The sequence below is a fragment of the Macaca mulatta genome, chromosome 2 (assembly GCF_049350105.2).
Source record: "Macaca mulatta isolate MMU2019108-1 chromosome 2, T2T-MMU8v2.0, whole genome shotgun sequence".
NCBI lineage: Eukaryota > Metazoa > Chordata > Mammalia > Primates > Cercopithecidae > Macaca > Macaca mulatta.
The window spans coordinates 51827869-51847273 of NC_133407.1; the positions used below are offsets into that span (position 1 = coordinate 51827869).

General features: G+C 37.2%; 1 protein-coding gene and 1 pseudogene across 1 annotated transcript in view; one reads left to right on the forward strand and one right to left on the reverse strand.

The window, feature by feature from the left end:
- Window positions 1–371: 371 nt before the first annotated feature.
- Window positions 372–2051, reverse strand: LOC114676171 (high mobility group protein B1 pseudogene; annotated as a pseudogene).
- Window positions 2052–3362: 1311 nt separating this feature from the next.
- The window catches only part of CPB1 (carboxypeptidase B1), a 31815-nt gene continuing 15772 nt past the window's right edge, over window positions 3363–19405 (forward strand). Inside the window, exons 1-6 of the mRNA XM_015131768.3 lie at window positions 3363–3603; window positions 3711–3786; window positions 10217–10341; window positions 16420–16519; window positions 16608–16709; window positions 17558–17659. Coding sequence (XP_014987254.2) covers window positions 3533–3603; window positions 3711–3786; window positions 10217–10341; window positions 16420–16519; window positions 16608–16709; window positions 17558–17659 — 576 coding nt within the window. The 5' untranslated portion in view covers window positions 3363–3532. The remainder of the gene's footprint in view (window positions 3604–3710; window positions 3787–10216; window positions 10342–16419; window positions 16520–16607; window positions 16710–17557; window positions 17660–19405) is intronic.

Consider the following 19405-nt stretch of genomic DNA (forward strand, 5'->3'; position numbering starts at 1 on the left):
GGCTTTAATTTGTTTAATAAAAACACTTTCATCGAAGCATTGAGAACATCAACAAAACAGCTGTGACTTTTTTTTTTTTTTTTTTTTTGCAATTACAGCATGGTATTCAGTTAACTGAACAATGATTATTTTATATAAACTGCATCAGAGACAACTGAAGATGAAAACACTACCATCCTCATATATAACTAATTTGAACTGTGCAATGACAAGAACCTACTTTAAATTTCCACGCCCATTTACAACCCCAGTACTGTAGCAGGCAACGTTAGTGTCTATTGAAAATGCCACCAGGACAGAACAATCAGAAAATATATTTAGTAGTGTGCTAACCATACAGAAAAAGATAGTATAAATAGTTTAAAAACATATCTTAGGCAGGCTTACCTTTCATTTTTTTCTTTCAAAGGAATGAGGGTTTACAGGGGATTTAAATGCTTTATAGACAAGGGGAACAACTTGTACTAGAGCCAACTTATCATTATCTTCTTCATCTTCATTTTTTCATCTTTCTCCTCCTCATCCTTTTCATCTTCCTCGTCTTCCTCCTCCTTCTTTTTCTTGCTTTTTTCAGTTAATGACTCCCTTTTTTGCTACATCAGGCTTTCCTTAGCTCAGTGTGCAACAATATCCTTTTCATATTATTCTTTCAGCTTCACAGCCTTTTTTTTTTTGTAAGGCTGCTTGTCATCTGCAGCAGTGTTATTTCCTATCTCTCCCAGTTTCTTTACAACATTGCTGATGGATAGGCCGAGATGTTCTGCTTTGATTTGGGGGCAATACTCAGAACAGAACAGGAAAAAGGCTGAAGGTGGCCTCTTGGGTGCATTAGGATCCTTGAACTTATTTTCCCCCTTTTAGGAGGGATATAGGTTTTCATTTCCTTTTCACGAAGGCTCTGTCTGCCATTGCCATGTATTCAAATTTTCCTTTCTCTTTAGTAGAGAGGGTCTTCCATTTCTCTGAGTACTTCTTAGAAAACTCTGAGAAATTGACTGAAGCATCTGGGTGCTCCTCCTGGCAAATTTGCACAAAGAATGCATACGATGACATTTTGTCTCTTGGCTTCTGAGGATCTCCTTTGCCTATGTTTGGTTATTTTTCCCCAGTGAGGCATGCAGTTGTCTAGTGCCTGACCAACTCTCACTTGTTCTAGCACTTTCTCTATGGATCTCAAAGTATGGTAATGGCTCTTTAAGTTTAAAAAAAAAAAAATGTTGTACGCAGATTATTGCCTCAGGTGAAATGGAACAGTCAATACTGAAACTTAAGGAAACAGCTGCCTGTCTTTCTAAGGCAGACATTGATGGTTAACTATTGTTAACAATATTAACTATTGCACAAACCCTACCATGGCCTGCAAGGAGGAAGTCTAGGGTAATTCTACCATCCGTAACAACCCTGGTCAGTGAATTGGGGCTCACCTTAATGCCTCCCAGGGCTAACATGGTGTTTAGTGCATTTTATGTGTGTGTATAACTTAGGATCCAATCTAGGACGTCTCTTTAGTCTTCTTCAATCTGGACTAGTATCTCAGCCTTTATCTTTCATAATATTGACATTTCTAGAGGGTAAAAGTCAGTTTTTGTGGAGGATGTCCCTAATTTTGGTTTGTCTCCTTGCTTCTCATGATAAACAAGTTTTTATAAAGGTTAAAGAGCCATTACCATACATTGAGATCCATAGAGAAAGTGCTAGAACATGTGAGAAAAACCTTTTCAACAAATAATAGTGGATCTACTGAATATCCATATTTTAAAAATGAATGATTCATATCTTACACTAAAGACTCATATCTTACATAAAGACCTCAAACTACAAATCTGTTATAAGAAAAAATAGGTGAATGTGTTTGAAACCTTGAGATAGGCAAAAATTCCTTTGAAAAAATGTAAAGGCATTAATTATAAAATAAAAATGTTGGTAAACAAGCTTTATCAAGATTAAAAACATCTGTTGATCAAAAGATAACATTGAGAAAATAAAAATGCAAGCCACATACCGGGAAAAATATTTGGAACACATATTTCTAACACAGGACTTGTATCCATACTATATAAAGAACAGCTACAACACAAGAATTAAAGCACAACCAATTTCTTTAAAAAGGCAAAAGACTTCAATAGATGCTTCACAAAAGAAGATTTGCAAATGATCAATAAACACATGAAAAGATGTTCACCACTACCAATCATCAGGGAAATACAAGTTAAAATAAGAATTAGATACCACTTTATACTCATTAGAAATACCAAAATTAAATACTAAAAATAACAAGGTGTTGGAGAGAACACAAAGCGACTAGATACTGATGGAAGCTTAAAATGGTACAAACCACGATGGAAAAAATGTTTAGCAGAATCTTATTGTGTTAAACCTAGATTTACACTATTGCTTAACAATTCCACTCACATGTTCACCCCCCTTAAATGAAAACATATGCCAAGTAAAGAACTTGTACAAAAATATTTATTGCAGCCTTATTAATAATAACACAAAATTGGAAACAACACAAATATCTCAACAGTAAAACAGCTAAACAAATTATGACATATCCATACAATGGAATATCACTTATTAATAAAAAGTAATAAACCAATAATGCCAACAAAGCCAAGCACAGTGGCTCATGCCTGTAATCCCAGCACTCTGGGAGGCTGAGGCAGGCAGACCACTTGATGCCAGGAGTTCAAGGCCATCCTGGCCAACAGAGGGAAACTGTGTCTCTACTAAAAATACAAAAATTAGCCAAGCATGGTGGTGCATTCCAGTAATCCTAGCTACTCTGGAGTCTGAGGCACAAGAATCACTTGAACCCAGGAGGTAGAGGTTGCAGTGAGCTGAGATCACACGCCACTGCACTCCCACCTGGGCGACAGAGCGAGACTCTGTCTCAAAAATAATATTAACAGTAATAATGGTAATACAAACAAAAATACTGATAAATCTCAAAAACATTATCTTGAATGATAGAAGCCAGAAACAAAGGAATATATATAGTATAATCTCATTTACATTAATTTTAATACAGGCAAAATTAACGTATAAAGCTAGAAATCAGAGTAACATTTGCCTGAGAGGAGTACAGAAACAGACTGGAAAAGTGCACAAGGGAATTTGTTAGGGTGATGAAAATGTTCTATATCTTGTTTGAGATGTTTATTACATGGGTTTATACATTTGTCAAAATTCATCAAACTTTACACGAAAATCTGCAGAATTTATTGTATGTAATTCTCAATTCAAAATGGAAAAAAATACAAAATAGATTTTATTTAAATCTAATTTACTCCCAGGCTATTCAAGTTCTGATATCCAAATTAAATAAGTTGAATTTGAGAGTGTTTACTCTATTTCCACAGGTGTTGAGAGAGATACTCTCTCAGACTTTACACAGCTACCAAGGCAACAATGCCAGGAAAACTATTAATCAAGATATGGTAGCACCTGTTTGCAATCAGGAGAAGAAAGCAAAGAACACTCTGGATTATAAAAGCAGATGAGACCTACCCACGAGGCCTAGTCAGACACAATGTTGGCGCTCTTGGTTCTGGCAACTGTGGCCCTGGCATCTGCTCATCATGGTGGTGAGCACTTTGAAGGGTAAGTAAGCCATCTTTAAGGAGCAAGTCCTTCTTCCTTACTAGCCCCAAGATTTGGACACATCACTCAATTTAAATTTTCTGTGCTTCTACTATCTCACTATTCAGCGAAAAGGTGTTCCGTGTTAATGTTGAAGATGAAAATCACATTAACGTAATCCGCGATTTGGCCAGCACCACCCAGGTAAGTAACAATTTTGATTTGCTTCACATGTAATTTAAAATCTTAGATCGCACTGTGATTCCAACAATGGGAAAAAAAACATGAAATGTTAACTATAGCACTTTTGGTAGCAAGAAATAAAATCTTGGAAAACATTTAATGCCATAATGTCTTCTATTTCTGCCTAAATTAGATTGCCATAAGCCCTGTAGCATTATAAATCCATGGTAACTTTTAAAAGAGCTGACAGAGTGACAACTGGATGAGTTGGAACTGTCACGAAGGTCACAGAACATCTAATGTGCAGTCACTTTCCTTCTAAGGCAAAAGAGAAAAATGATCAACCTGGATATTACTGAAAAACTGGGCTTTTGTCCAACTTCAAATTCATTTCCACATCCCATGTATCATCTGTCCTCTTTGATTTTCTTTCATTCCAAATCAAACAGCTTGGGTTTGCATGACCTTGATTCAGGTCCCCCTAATGATATGACATAAGGGGGAAAAAGAAGGTAAAAAGCCATGAGTGATTTTCATACTTCTCTTTTGCTTTCAAAAAACTGACATCTCTGTGCTATTTTTTTTTTATCCACTATATACGAGGTGAGAACTGACATTTTAAACTGTATATATAATGTAGCAGGAAGCTATTGCCGACCACAAATACAGTAGTTCCACTTGGGCCAATGCCATTTTTTCATAAACATATAAACTAAAATAATCTGCTAGCTTATACACACACACACACACACACACACACACATACACATGTATAGTCATTCTGTAGCTTTTAAGGCCTAGAGGAAGGAAGAAGAAGGTGGATAGTGTCATAATCACAGGCTCAGAGGTTCAGAATTGAAAGAAATATAAACTCATCTATTCTGGCGATTCACTCAAATCCAGAATTTCCTTCTGGGAAACAGCATCCGCAGTTGCTACCCCTGGTAAAACCTGTTTGAGTAATTCCGGGAATAGTTCGTTTACTACTTTTTGGAATAGCCCACTTGCCTTGCAAATCATTCCAACTGTTTGCTTCCTTATTCTGAGCTGAAAACTTCTTTCTCTAACTTTGACCTGTTGGGCTTAGCTGAGCCAAATATCATGTTACCTCTAAGATTTATCTTTTTCAGGCTTTCTGTAATTTTTCTTAAAACTGGTTTACAGACTCTTGATCATTCTGCTCACCTCTAGATACAGCTCAGTCTTTCTGTCTACATTTCTTTTTTTAAATGTAGTTACCAGAATTGACAATGGACCTCCAGGTGTGCTCTGATTAATACATACTACAGGGCCGTTGCTTGCCTTCATTTGTAAAGCAGACATTTATTAATGGTGCCTAAGATTCCTTTTAGCATCTTGGGCAGTCATAGAACACTATAAGCTTATATTAAACCTGTGTTCAATCAAAACCATTAGGTAAATTTTTTTTCCTCACATGAATCACCCTCGAACAGGGTATCCCTCCTTCTGTGCTTACCTAATTGACTTTTTTCACCTATATGTAGCATTTTAGATTTACACTTTTAAGATTTATCTTGATAGCTGTTTTCAGCATGTTGAGATCTTTTAGGAGACTAATTCAGTCATCCAGGGCAATAATTCTTCCCCCTAACTTTGTATCTCCAGCGAGTTTGATAATCATGCCTGTTCAACTTTTATCCTTGTCACTGATAAAAGAAAATATTAAGTAGGTCAGGAGTCACTGAATTAGAGGCCTTCTTCATGTTTCACTCATTCAGTACATATTTATCATGAATCTCCAATGTACCAGACATAATGTTAAGCACTGAAGTGATTCGTTAACCTAGTCTCCTTGCATGAGTTTACTCAACTACCCAAACTAGTGGGGTGTTACCTAGGGGTAACTCTGCCTGACGCTTTCTGGTTTATAAAGAAAGATATCAATGCAGAGACTTCATCAAATACTTTACTAAGATCAAGATTCAACATTCTACCAAGTTAGTGCTGTCATCCAAAAATAAGGTGAAGTTAATTGGGCCTGACTTATTCTTGCTTTAAACTCTACTGACTCCCAGAGACCACAGCTTCCTTTTCTCAGCATTCACAATCCATCTGCTTCCAGTTTACTCTGCAGCTTTGCCAGAATCCATGCCAGGCCCCAGCAGCTCCTGCTTCTGGGCTTCACCTGTTTTCTTGTCTATAAAATCTAAAACTTGCTCCCTCTACTCCCCAGTGAGCCCTTCAAGCTCTGATTATTCCAAGATTGCTGAGAAAGTTCTGCAATCACATCTGCAGTATTTTTTTTTAATTATCTAAAATTCAGCATTTCATAGTGGTCAAGAGCAGAGAGTCTGGACTCAGACTGCCTGGGTTCAGTTCCTAGCCCTACTACTTGTTAGTCAAACTTGGACACCTCTCTGGGTCTCAACTTCCTCATTTGTAAAATGAAGACGATAATACTATTTTATGTAGGGGATTGTTGTGAGATGTAAATGAATTAATATAGGTAAAGCACTTAGAACTTAAATAGTAAGAACTACATGTGTTTGCTGCTATTACTATCATTAGGTCTGAAATTTTGAATACAATTTATATGGCTGGTATAATCAATCACCTATGTCCTCATCTACCTTGGGCCTCAATGTTCTCTTTCCAAAGAAGGTATTTCTGCTTAAATCATAACATGAAAAACTCTTTACTTATCCCTGTGGTAATTTCATCTCTCAGTAGTAATCGAATAAACAAGGGATAGTGTAACTCTCTCTTGGAAAACACAGAAGCCAAAAAAGAGTTAAATAGGGCTTCTTTCTTTCCTCTGGCTGCAGACATCATGCTTTAGCTCCAAGCAGTTGGACCCAACATATTTCTTCTTTATTCTTTTATTTTCAACATGATTGAAATGAGATTTTATTCTCCTTAGCAATTATGGGAACAGCATATTCTGGTCTGTAGCCTTCCTGATAAGATCATTACAAGGGCATCCAGTCTTTGTATTCATCCTTGGCCATGTGTCCTTCCTCTCAGCTTTTGAACATGTCCTTTTAAATGCTGAATATATTGGACAGATTTGTAACCACACTGTACTCCAGTAGCCCCTCTTTTCTCATCTATAATTGAATAGTAAGGATTTTATTTTATCTCCTCACAATCAGGGTTGTACTTTTTCCTTTATTGGAGGCATTCACTGTAAAACCTATTCACTTTTCTCTGGACTGTCTTGAAGTCTGTGTTTCTCAAATTTAAGGTGCATTTTTCTCTATACCTAGAGTAACATGGTTACTGTCTTCCAATGTTCTTGTCATTCCTACTGTACCGGTAAGTTCCTCCCTGCTGTCTGGAATTGGGCCTTGAGTAGAAGTTGCTTTCTTTTCCAACAAAAAAGGAAAATTTCACCAAGATAAATGAAAAGCCTATCAGATGTTTGACTTATAGTCAAATGCAACATGAAGAAACAAATTCATGCAAATTTCTGAAGAAACAAAGATCCCCAACACCAATATTTATATTTTTATTGGCCAATCTTATTCCCAGAAAAATTTCAGGTTGGCATGCTACTTTATCTTGCTTTTGGGCTAGCTTTCCGAGATATTTTAGGAAGGATTCTTTAGTTGTTAGGCAGCCGACTGATTAAATTAATATAATGCTATCATTTAAAGATATCTCTTAATCATCCAATAAATGTTCTATATGGTTCTTTGTCACATTTATAATTTTATAACTTCAGTTTTCTAACTTCATAATGTATAGTTTAATTCCCTACATCTACATCCTATATTTTACTCCATGTTTATATTTCAGACATACATCTCATTCACAAGGTCTTAGTAATTTCTGAAATTTATCACCTTATGTTATTACTTTGACTTTAATACCTGTATTCATATTTGGTGCACAGGTAAACACCTGTGAGACTATAGCATCGCTCCTGATTTCCAGCCATGTTTCTCCTAGGAAGTACCAGAGACTAACTCTAGTGTAGGGGGTCTGGGTCACACACGCGGCACTCCAGAGAGTTCTATGTTGACAGATTTGCTAACTAGTTTTCTCCACATCAAACTGAAATTTTTAAGCAACCTCAGGTTAGGTCTGTAAGTTTCTGTCAAACATATTTATGAGATTTATTTGCCCCCTCTTAAAGAATCCATAATGCTCATACCGTAATCTTAAAAGTAACACTTTCTCTACATATATACATATACTCTTCTAATACTTGGCAGAGCTAGGACCAATGGGTAAGAGCTTAGGAGGATACAGATGGCAATTTTCAGTTTGATATTAGAAAGAAAACCATTTATAATCAATTAAGCTGTTCTGAAGCGGCACTAGATATACACAAGGTTCTGCTAGAACCACCACCAAGAACATCATGCAGGCATTTGATGCTTTGAGTGGAAAGCTGGCATCTTAATATAGGCTCTTCCAAAGTAGACCCCGAGACAAAGATTCAAGGGAAAGAATTTTGTCTGGGAAGCGCAGGGAGCCCTGGTAAAGAAGTGGGGAGTGCTACATAGAAGTAAAGGCAGCCAACAAAGGAAACGGTGTTAAGCCAGCTACCAGAGGACAACTGGAGGTAAACCCACAGGGAAACGCTAGGAATGTGTACAAACAACACACTTCAGAATTATCCCACCTAAGAGGTGAAGGAGTTGGAGTAGTTCAACATTCGCTTTTCAGGATTATTGGTTGAACCACAAAGAGTAATTTCCTTGGTACCTCGTGTCTACCTGGAGCTGAGAATTTGACTTTTCCCAGTTCTATAGGAAAGAACCCTCAGGCACAGAGAGCAGATCTTAGCAACGGGAGTACACGGAGCACACTAAAAGGTCCCCGCAATTATGTACCAGCAGGACACTGTCAGGTCAGCTACAGATACGTGGAGGACTCTATGTGTTTTGCCAATTCTCAACCTTGTCGTCTATAATAAAGACATCCCTCCCTCTCCCACCACACCATAGAATGACAGGTGTTTATTAGGAACAAAATTCAGAGCTAAGTTTCAAAAATACGCTTTCTCTTATAATGTGCTTATCTTCATTGCCCTTCTCTCCACAATGTTGGCTAACTAGAAGTTGTCACCAGTCCCTTGCTTTCTCTGTCCTATTCTTAGCATGTCTTTATACTTCCACACTTCATTGAACCCTCTCATCCTTGACTCACTAGGTCACCTTCTACAGCCAATCCTTATCCAAACATTGATACTCTCTCCTTTCAATCCCTTTGTGACACTCACCTCACCTCATGCTTTTTTCTTCTGGAATGCCAGTATCCCTGCCTCCCATGGCCCTGACATTCCTTATGGGCCTGCTTCATGACTCACCACCTCTAAATATCTACAGTGGTTTGAAGCTTGCCAGGACAGAATATAGGTTACTGGGAGCCCCACAAGTGTATCTGAAACTGAGATGTCTTATAGTATTACCTCGTCAGTTTCTGCTGCACAGCCTCTAAGTCTGCGCAGACTCCCTTCCAAGTTTCCAAGCAGTGGTCCTAAATATCACCATCAGACACATTTCTAGCCCCAAAGCAATGTGCAAACATCTGAACAGAGATTGGCTGAGACACAGGGACAAAGAAAGACCCAATGTCAGGCTGACCTCAGACTTCTAGGCTTCCACTTAGCACAAGCAAGGAAGAGAAAAACAGACACCTACAAGACGCAGTATGTTTTAGTTAATATTTTTCCACTGAAAAGTGATACTTAAAACCACACATCCACAGATTTTTTAAAAAATGCTGTTTTGGGCTTCATATTCTCTAACGTCTCCCCTATAAAGACAAAGGCCATGTTTGATTTGCCCACTAATGTATTCCTAGTCTCAGACACAGAGCCTAGCATATCATAGGTTCTCAACAATAGTTGATGAGTAACAAAATAAATGAAAATGTCGGTACATGACTGGATCCCCAAGAGCAATTTGTTTCCAGCCACAGTGCCAATATACCCATTGTGAAAAGATATCATTTTTCTTCCTGATGTATCCACCAGAGGTCAGGGATGCTCCTGGTTCCGCATATTACTGTGACTTGCACAGAATTGAGTTCCAAGAAAAACACGTAAGTCCATTAAAAAGTAAAATAGCTTTACATTTCTCCATTAATTTTTGTAGTTCTAGTTAATTCATCATTCATCTAACACATAGATCCATTACCACAACACTACTACCCCAATAAGCTAGTGATCCAGAAAATCAATAAATAGAAAAGAACAGTTACAGAATACAACTAACTAGCATTATGGGAAATGATTATATGTTTTTTCATGTTCATTGATAATCAATCAAGGTTATATATGTATTTGTAAACAGTTTTATCAACATCTAACTGCTTGGTTCCAACCCTTGTTCACTCAAAGGAAATATTTTCAACAAATTTCATGAATGATTTGATTTTGAAAATAACTCAATTGAGTAGAGCAATAACATGCTCACAGATGATCATTCACCCATTGAATTATAGGTATCCAATATAGTTTATCTTGCCCTTTATTCAGATTGACTTCTGGAAGCCAGATTCTGTCACACAAATCAAACCTCACAGTACAGTTGACTTCCGTGTTAAAGCAGAAGATATTGTCACTGTGGAGAATGTTCTAAAGCAGAATGAACTACAACACGAGTAAGTTTATGTTTTATAAATATTAAAATTCTCTCCCATGCATGCTTTCATCTGAGCCTTTGAATAACTCTGGGAGGGTAGAAATGAGACCAAGACCATGCCTTCCCCAGGACCCCACAAATAGGTAACAGCAGAGCTGGCCCTGGATTCCAAGTCTTAAGACTTCAGTTCTGATGGATTTTGTGTTTAGCTATTGCTCTAATGAAAATGGTTTTTATTCTTGAATCCCAAGTCTTCTGCCAGATATCTGACTTGGTCCATTTTACAAGCAATGTATAGAGTACAGGCCTAACCAATGGATACTCTATTCTCAGCCAGACATAGTTTTAACCCCAAATCTTATCAGCTCTTCTTTCCAGGGTATTAGCCAGACCTATTGTGAACTATGAGGGCTATTTATGCATTTTTAGCATAAGGATAAGTATAGAGTCAGTCTGAATGACCCTTCTGTCCTTTTTTCTCTAAAGTCCCACCACTATGTCTAATGGTAGGAGAAGGCATGGAAAGAAAGATGCAAAGAAAAGACTAGAGTAGTTGGCTAAGCTGATCCTGTCTCCCTCACTGAATACCACTTTGGTTCATCTAGGTCTTTCATGACAAGAATGTCTTCCTAAGTAAAGGCAATTGTCCATTTGCTGATCCAACAAATCAGTATTGAATGTCTACATGTATCAAGTTCCAATAAGGACAGATATGGCCTCACATCCTTTAGGGGAAAACAGACTTTAAATAAGGAATTGTGGTAGTATTTAATAGATGGTAAGAAGAGTAAAGAGCTGGAGTTCAGAAGAATAGACCAAGTCTAGGGGTCAGGGAGGGCTGTCCTAGGAAATGATTCTTCAGCTGAGAACTGAAAGATGAGTAGGAGTTGATTAGCCAGACAAAGACGAGGAAAAAAACCATACTTTAGGCAGAGAACAGACCATATGCTAGGGCTTAGAAGCGCGAGAGACCATGCTAACCCAGGACATTTGCATAAGAGGGAAGGAAGAAACAAGGTCTCTAGTACAAAGCAGAGGTCCTCTTCCAGTGGGTGGATTAGGCAGGAACAAAGACAAAGTCTTGGGCTCTGGTCCTGAACATTCAAATGTTTATCCAGCAATCCCCCATCACAAACTCAAGTCTTCATTATGTTTTGGAAAAATGTAACCTATATAATTTTAACAGAAATTTTTCTTGTTTTTCACATCGTAAAAATGTAAAAGAATAGTATCTGTGCCGGTGAAGATGTCAGAATTGTCACCTATAAAATCTGCACCTCCATTAGAGAAGTGGTGTAGCATAGTGCAACAAGTAAAGGCTTTGGGGAAAAAACAGACCAGATTCTAATCCTGGCTTTGCACATTGCTGTGTGGTTGTGGGTAATTTGCTCAACCTTTCTGAGCTTCAGCTTTCTTATCCATAAAATGAAGACATAATGCCTCTTTCAAAGGGCTGTTGTAAAAATAAAACAAAACAATACATAAATAAATTACAACTGGTATTATATTGCTGAGAATGCTACTATGGTTTACTGTTGTACAAAGAGGGAGATTATACATTTTTTAAGAGTCTACAGAAACTGCTATGTTTAACCCCATTATCATGCCTCACAAAGCTTAGTTATGTGCTTTCTGCCTGAGGGAAGTGTCAAAATGTGACCTTAAGAATTGACTGTCTTTTTACAACACAGATATAATCTAGTAAGTCTCAAAATGTGATTAAGACTCATGTCTATAACATTTTGCTCTTTTTATTATACTGAAAAGGACATCTAAAATTCTAGTCCTTGGAGCCTTCAGAAGCATTCAAAAAGATCAGTTTCTTTGTAATTCTTTAAGAAAAACAAAGATCAGTGACCATAGATTAACTCTAGCTACCTGAATGATGTCTTAATTCTACCCTTATCACAAAACAGTAAAATGGTTTCTGATAGAATTTCAATCTCTATTTATAATCGGATAGAAAATTCCCTTTCCTTTTTAGTGGTGAACTTTTTGGGAATTGTGTATGAATGTTGTCTCATCTAGAACATAGGACATCCCCTGAGGGCTAAGAGCTTGTTAATTTTTGCTTCTCTGTTCACTGCTTAGCACATTTGTAGCGTATAATTTTTGAAATATTAAATAATAATGAGTCCCTGGAAATCCTGGAGAAGCATACCAGCAATATCCTTGCTGGGGTTGCAAACAGTCCCTGTGCATCCCATTATTACCTCATATGGTAACTAACTTGCATTTAGACGATTTCCTGCTGGCAAAAATTTGCAGTAGTGTTTGTATATAACAAGAACCATTCGCTGCACACAAGTTCTACCAAAATAACTTCTCAGATTTTTCAGTGTTTCCAACCCTCTTCACCAAGACCTGTATTATTTGGCAGCTTTAATCAGATCCTAAATTATCATAGGAAAAAAATCAAAATGTGTGCAAAAGAAAGATAACTGTAGTTTTAAATGCCAAAGTTTCACCCTTAGTAACAGAAAGACTAGAAATCAGATAGTGTAAATTTCCAACTTATGGTTATGAAGCTAAGTTGACAGAACCTTTAGGTGGCCTGCCCTCCATGGAATTCCTTGCTACAGACTGTAAAAGATTGCCTTTGCCCTACTTGATCCAGGGAGACTGACTGTTGCTCAAACATATATCAGCATTTTTCTGCATATTTCAGAGGTATACAGGAAGGTGTCCTAGGATAGCAATAGGCACGTAGTAATGTTCTTTAATAGCAGTGGGCACAAAATCCAGGTACTGATCAAATATTCCATTTTCCAGACATCTGAAAGGGGGATAAAACTGAGTCATGTCTTTCTTTACTTCTCAGACATTGCATTCCTTGCTTTTTTGGGAGTCCCAGTTATCTAATTTGCTTGCGTGTTTAAAAAAAGAAAAAAAAAAAAAGGAGAAGTTGGATGGCACTATAAAACGAGCATATAAAAGTATAAAACACTATACATGCTTCTCTATTTTGGAGCTGTGAGGCATTGTTTTAATCTTCTAGAATGGAAGCTCATTATTTAGTAATAATATTTTGTAATATAGCTAAAGTAGTACTTTGTCCTAAATCTAATAAAATCAAATAACCACAGGACTGGGAAGGATTATTTGAGGTCAGTCCCCCACCTTCAAGCAAAAGTCAGCACCACATTTCAACCGCGCTCTGATGCTCTTTTGCAAGTTACTAGAGGATATTTTTACTCTTGGGTGTCATCTTCAATTTAACTAACTGGTTTTTTATGCTTCTTTGTCCTGGATATTGATGAAAATGTTTAATATTTAACATAGTAATAACTCCAACAGAATGTCTCTTAGTACCAAACGAAATGCCAGCCTCCACACAGTCACCGATCCTCCTAAATAATTTAAACTCAGCCGGTCGCGGTGGCTCACGCCTGTAATCCCAGCACCTTCGGAGGCCGAGGCAGGTGGATCATGAGGTCAGGAGATCAAGACCATCCTGGCTAACACAGTGAAACCCCGTGTCTACTAAAAATACAACAACTTAGCCAGGTGCGGTGGCGGGTGCCTGTAGTCCCAGCTACTTGGGAGGCTGAGGCAAGAGAATGGCGTGAACTTGGGAAGCGGAGCTTGCAGTGAGCCGTGATTGCACCACTGCACGCCAGCCTGGGTGACAGAACGAGACTCCATCTCAAAAATAAATAAATAAATAAATAAATAATTTGAACTAAAGGGTTGGGTACAGGTAAGAGGATAGCAATATGTCTGGAAGCTTTGAAATGAAAGAGGATGTCATTTTCTGGTTCCTCTTGGATTTTTTTTTTTTCATTCCGAGAAGCTCATCCTTACTAGGTAAGATTTGTTCTTTCACATTATGATATCGAGACATAATTGTCTTCTTAGCAGTTTCTGTCGGTTGATTTTTTGTTGTCGTTGTTTCCAGGTTTTTGTCTTGCTTGGCTTGCTTTGTTTTGGTTTGGTTAGTCTGTTTTTAGTTTTTTGTTATCCTTGAATATCATTTGCTGAACTATCTATTTTTTAGTTTTCCTCCACGTTTTCCTGAGTTATGACAGTGGTAACTGGCAAATTTTTATTTTTTTCATAAACTTGGAAGACATGTATGTAAATGACTAAGGCTTATGGATTGGAATCAAGCCACAGCATTTTGGAATTGAAAAGGATGTTGAATATTTACTAATCAAATGACCCCATTCTAAAACTTATGACATTAAGGTCCAGGGATCAGATGACTTTTCTAAAGCCAATTTATGAGTTGGGCAAAACTATGACCTTGATCTTTTGATTCCTTATTCATGATTCCTTCTACTTCCACCCTATTCCTTAACAATTCAATTGGGGTAGTGAATGTAATTGGGGTAGTGAATATAGTGCTGACTAAAATCACTGTTCCTAACTATAGCAGACTGACTGACGTTCCCCAAAAAACTCTATATCCTAATCCCCAGAACATCTGAATATGTCATGTTTATCACAAAGAGGAATTAAGGTTATAGATGGAATTAAGGTTCCTAATCTGCTGATGTTAAAATAGGGAGATTATTCTGGATTGTCCTATAGGTCCACTGTAATCATGGATCTTTAAAGTGAAAGAGAGAGGGAGAAGAGGTCACAGTGATTGGACGTGAGGACTTTATCTGCTGTTGGAGCCTTGAAAGTGGAGAAAAGGGTATGGCCAAGGAATGCAGGTGACCTCTCAGAACGAGAAAGGGCAAAGAATTAGATTCTCCCCTAGAGCTTCCCTCTTGATACCTCTTTTTTAGCCACACCTCATTTTTATCCCAGTGAGACTTATGTTGGAATTCTAACCTACAGAAGTATAAAATAATAAATTTTATATATTTTAAACCACTAAGTCTGTGGCAACTGACAGCAGCCATAGAAAACTAATACACTCACAAAGCATTGGCAGCTGTTCAATAGAAAATGATTTTCCATGGAATAACTTCTAAAATCTGCATTTTTTCCTTTTTAATTACTACCTTAAGACAGTTAAGACCTTAAGAAAGTGTTTGTCTTTTGCTAGGAAACAGATCCCGTTTAGTATTAATTTATTACACTTTCCAAAAACAGACGCAAGTTCATACCCAAGTTCACCAGTTGAAGGAGTGACCAGGAGGAAGGTTCAGAGGATGTCCCTGACATACTTCATCAGAATGTCCTTGGGGCAGCCAGAGGAGAAGCAGACTTTTGATGTGTGTCTGCAATTCTCTGTATGTCAGATAAAATCATTTCAAGGTTTAACTGGATAATAGAAATTTCTGCAAAGTGGCCTCTGTCTGTAATATTCACAGTACTGTGATCAAGGATACTAATGATCATAAACTTTTCTCTCTTCCAAGCATACTTTTCACTCAAAGTAGAAAGGGAAGTGAAGTCACACACACACACATATCTTCAGACTGGCATCAGATTGGAAACTATCACCTGAACAATTCATTTATCTAAACAGGTAGGCCTCAAAGGTTTCTGTTACCACTTTTCATATTACCTTGCTACAGAGCCATTATTAGATTACTTAGACCACCCAAAAGACAAGCAAATAGAAACTAGTTCTTTAAACCCATTCTTCTTTTACCTAGTAAATCTTCAGCTTGTTAATATTTCTGAATTTCCAGACAAGATCTTTTTCTCAGAACCTAGAGACAGTTCCAAAGTGACAACTCCTCCCATTTACCCAGAATTGAGTAGCTCTCTGGAACACAAGACTTTTAGTTCTAAATTCAGAAAAGTCCTGAGGAAGAAAGACCATAGATAGGCTTCGAGTACATACTGTTGTGTGGAAACCCAAGGCCCTGACCCAAAATGTCCCAGGTACCACGGGCAACCATTTTCCAAGTTTAAGGTTCACAGATAGTCAAATACCTGAGGTTTGGGCTGAGGAAGTTCCTATTTTGCTTGCACTCTCCAGTATCCTTCTTCGTGACTTACTCACTCTTTACGATCAGTAACAGAATCTCCCTGGAGCAGCTGAAGGTCATCAGGAAGAACCAGAGGACGACATGAGAATTTATGGAGAGTGCACTGTGCCATCTGCTAAAGCAGCGGCTCTGGGGCTTTATGTGTGTTCACTGGGGAAAAATACACTTATATTCATAGGAACACCCACTTTGGTTCGTTGCAGGGTACTGATAAGCAACCTGAGAAATGTGGTGGAGGCTCAGTTTGATAGCCGGGTTCGTGCAACAGGACACAGTTATGTGAAGTACAACAAGTGGGAAACGGTATGATGTGCACATGATTTAGACAGATATTACTTTGGGAATTGAACCAAGAATGCCACACTGATCTACAAATGATTCCATTTGGTAGATAGAGGCTTGGACTCAACAAGTCGCCACTGAGAATCCAGCCCTCATCTCTCGCAGTGTTATCGGAACCACATTTGAGGGACGTGATATTTACCTCCTCAAGGTAATCATTTTTAACCATGACCTTGCCATGTCTGAGGGCTTTAAATCAATGAATTCTAACATATGAACATCTGTTTCACAGACATGCTTATCCCAAACATTGTTATAACTCTTTCCTGCCTACAACCCCGAGGGAACCAGATTCCCCAGCTTCTTTTATCATATGTGGATTTTTAAATCATTATTTTGATTTATTCAAAAGGAAAAATGCAATAAAATAAGAGAAGACCTATAAATTTAACCACATTCCTATAAGCAATGTAAATGATTATCTACCTTGATGAAATTCTTCTTTCCCAGCTGTCGTTTGCAAATCCATTTGCTAAAGAGGTTCATAAACTTCATGTCTATCAGACAACATTACAAAGCATATCAACAATTTGTTTCTGTCATTTTCTAACACCATTTTTGTCATGTAATTCTAATGAAGGAAATAAAAAGACAAGGAATAAGTGAGAGAGTAGTAAAAATTCTTACAAGATTAGCAATAATCATGATTACTTCTAATTACTCATCCAGTTGTCTTGGTCATGTCACCTAATAACAGTAGCTGAAAATAACCTCCACATGAGTACAATTAAGCAGGGTAATCAAGCATCATCTGAAAATATGAGCTTGTCAAGCTTAATAAAAGTAATAAACAGCCATATAAGCTTTCAGCTCAAACATTGTGAGTCTAGAAGCGAGAACATACTGTGTTAGTATTATATTTTAATTTAATCATGGGATCCAGCTCTTGCTGCTGTTGGGTTTCACTTGTTGAGTCTCAAGCCCAGACAGGTAGTGGAGGTTAACCCCTGAATGTCCTATGATGAATCATGGTTTTCCTTTTCCTTTTGTTTGCAATAGGTTGGCAAAGCTGGACAAAATAAGCCTGCCATTTTCATAGACTGTGGTTTCCATGCCAGAGAGTGGATTTCTCCTGCATTTTGCCAGTGGTTTGTAAGAGAGGTCAGTGTGTAGAGTGGTTTTTGGCAAAGAGAAATGTATGTTTTAATTTTCAATTAATTCCTTAAAACCTAGAGAGAATAATAACACAGAAAAAAATCCACAATTACAAGTTCCCAATTTTGGAAACTAGTTTCAACTTCCACCAACAGACCTTTATAAGGCAAGATTTTAAACAGAAAATTCTATTTATGGGCCAGGTGCAGTGGTTCATGCCTATAACCCTAGCACTTTGGGAGGCCGAGACAGCTGGATTGCTTGGGCCCAGGAATTGGAGACCAGCCTGCGCAACATGGTGAAACCTCATCTCCAAAAAAAAAAAACAAAAAAAAATGTATTTATTTGAATTTCATTCATCTGAACTTTCTCACCCACATTTGGTAGAGAGTCCAACAGCTAGTATAGTGGTTGGTCATGTAAAACCTAATGGTTGTGGTTAAACCAATTGGATCATTATCTCCTGGCTAATAATAATTGTTTACTTCAGAAGAAAAGAAAACAGTGCATAGTAGTCCTTACTCTAAATGATACTGTTTTTCATGCCTTATCATTCTAGTAACAAGATATATGTATAAGCCTTTTAAAAACAAGTTTTAAAATATGCATAAGTCTGTACTGATATGCATAGACGATTCAATAAATAAAAGAGAGGCAAAGAACAACTCCTTCTTGCAGAAGAATTACAACTAATATATGTACAAAGAATGAGCAAAACATAAAATCATCACTAGAACACCACAGCAATAATCATGTCAGGCAAATCCACGATGTATATAAAATTAGTGGGTAAAAGTTTAGGGAGAAACAGGATATTTGCACAGTCTCAAAGTTATCTCCTCCCAAAAATGTATTCATTATAAAGGGAAGACTTACAGTGGATAAACCTAGCAGAAGGAACTACCTTAACAAGTGATCAAGGTTGACATCACCAGTAATAAATAAGACATATCAATATCATGTACCTTCAGATATTATTCAGTGAAAAGACATATCACATGGTGATATGTGGCATTCTTCCTTAAAATAAGTGACCTCCCTTCAATCATAAACAAAATTTAATTTTGAAAAATAATTTAGACAAACTCAAAGTAAGGGGCATTCTGCAAAATAACCTGACCAGAACTCTTCAACAGTATTAAAGTCATAAAACACAAAAAGACTGAAGACCTGTCACAGATCAGAGGAGACAATGGAGACAAGACAAATAAAGGCAATGTAGGATCCCAGATTGGAAACGAGAATGGAAAAAGGATATTAGTGGATAAACTTGTGAAATCTGAATAAAGTCTATAAATTAGTTTATAGTATTGTATCACTGTTAATTTCTTCACTTTGAAAATTATACCATGGGTATGTAAGATGGTAACATTCCGGAAGCTGGATGACAGGTATATGGGAACTACTTTTGCAATTCTTCTGTAAGTCTAAAATTATTTCAAATTTAAAAGTTGAAAACATTGAAGTGCTTTAAATGTGTAAGAATATTATCATATACAACATAATTTTTGTGTGAAGCACTTCCGTATATATTTGTTATATAGTCTTGGTTTCTAGACATTATGTATCAGATTGGCATCACTTAGCTTCACTATGTAGCTCACCGTCTGCCTTTTAGAAGAGGATAACTGGACCTTAGAATGAAATTTTACTATTTTTCCAATTTGCAGATCATTAAAAGAACATGATTGTATAGCTCCTGTAACCTAAAAAGCACATGCTTGATCATGTAATATTGTAATTAATTTATAT